At 42.1% G+C, this 1,204-nt stretch overlaps 1 protein-coding gene across 1 annotated transcript; it reads left to right on the top strand.

Moving 5' to 3' along the window:
* The first annotated feature begins 221 nt into the window (after nucleotides 1-221).
* Nucleotides 222-1,166, top strand: LOC105305125 (olfactory receptor 10A6). The gene has a single exon (XM_011379569.1). It carries the CDS (start codon nucleotides 222-224, stop codon nucleotides 1,164-1,166), a length of 945 nt encoding a protein of 314 aa, XP_011377871.1.
* The last annotated feature ends 38 nt before the right edge of the window (nucleotides 1,167-1,204 follow it).

The raw sequence follows: 1,204 nt of genomic DNA, 5'->3' as shown, positions 1-1,204 counted from the left end.
ACATTCTTCACTTCCTCCTTTTTATTTGAAAGATTCAATAATCTGAGTAATTGGCCATTCTCCCAATTTGCCAAACTGAACTTCCATCAGGATGAGTTCCAGTTTACACGACCTGCCAAGACTGTCTGGGGTGAATGCAGACACGGATTCTCAGCTATTGGACTGTGACTTCATAATTCATATACTATGTCCATAAGAACAAAACACGCTCCACTACTGAAATGAAAAGGCAAAATCAGAGCTCTGTGGTTGAATTCATCCTCTTGGGATTTTCTAACTTTCCTGAACTCCAAGAGCAGCTTTTTGGGGTTTTCTTGATTATTTATCTGGTGACCCTGATGGGAAATGCCATTATTATATTCATCATCTACCTGGAAAAGAGCCTGCACGTTCCTATGTATCTGTTCCTCCAGAACTTGTCTGTGGTGGATGTGAGTTTCAGTGCAGTCATCATGCCTGAAATGCTGGTGGTCCTTTCTACTGAGAAAACGTTGATTTCCTTTGTGAGCTGTTTTGCACAGATGTATTTCATTCTTTTTTTTGGTGGGACTGAATGTTTTCTCCTGGGGGCAATGGCATATGACCGATTTGCTGCTATCTGCCACCCTCTGAGCTACTCAGTGATTATGAACAAAAGTGTTTTCACAAAATTAGTTATGTACTCATGGGCCTTAGGTTTCATGTTAGGTACTGTGCAAACACCATGGGTTTTCAGTTTTCCCTTTTGTGGCTCCAATGAAATTAATCATATATCTTGTGAAACCCCAGCAGTGTTAGAGCTTGTATGTGCAGACACCTTTTTGTTTGAAATCTATGCATTCACTGGCACCATTTTGATTATTGTGGTTCCTTTCCTGTTGATACTCTTGTCTTACATTCGAATTCTCTTTGCCATCCTGAAGATGCCGTCAACCACTGGAAGGCAAAAGGCCTTTTCCACCTGTGCCTCCCATCTCACATCTGTCACCCTCTTCTATGGCACAGCCAGTATGACCTATTTACAGCCAAAATCGGGCTACTCCCCTGAAACCAAGAAGCTGATGTCTCTGTCTTACTCACTCCTGACGCCTCTGCTGAATCCACTGATCTACAGCTTGCGAAACAGTGAGATGAAAAGAGCTTTGATGAAATTATGGCGCAGAAAAGTAGATTTACACACAATCTGATTGTGCTGGGAAGCCATGTGATATTTGGTCATTGCCTG

The sequence above is a fragment of the Pteropus vampyrus genome, unplaced genomic scaffold (assembly GCF_000151845.1).
Source record: "Pteropus vampyrus isolate Shadow unplaced genomic scaffold, Pvam_2.0 Scaffold366, whole genome shotgun sequence".
NCBI classification, from domain to species: domain Eukaryota; kingdom Metazoa; phylum Chordata; class Mammalia; order Chiroptera; family Pteropodidae; genus Pteropus; species Pteropus vampyrus.
This window is presented reverse-complemented; position numbering and strand designations above follow the sequence as displayed.

Bases quoted from the DNA above. Each gene is read 5' to 3' on its own strand.
- LOC105305125 (XM_011379569.1), top strand. From the start codon at position 222: ATGAAAAGGCAAAATCAGAGCTCTGTGGTTGAATTCATCCTCTTGGGA.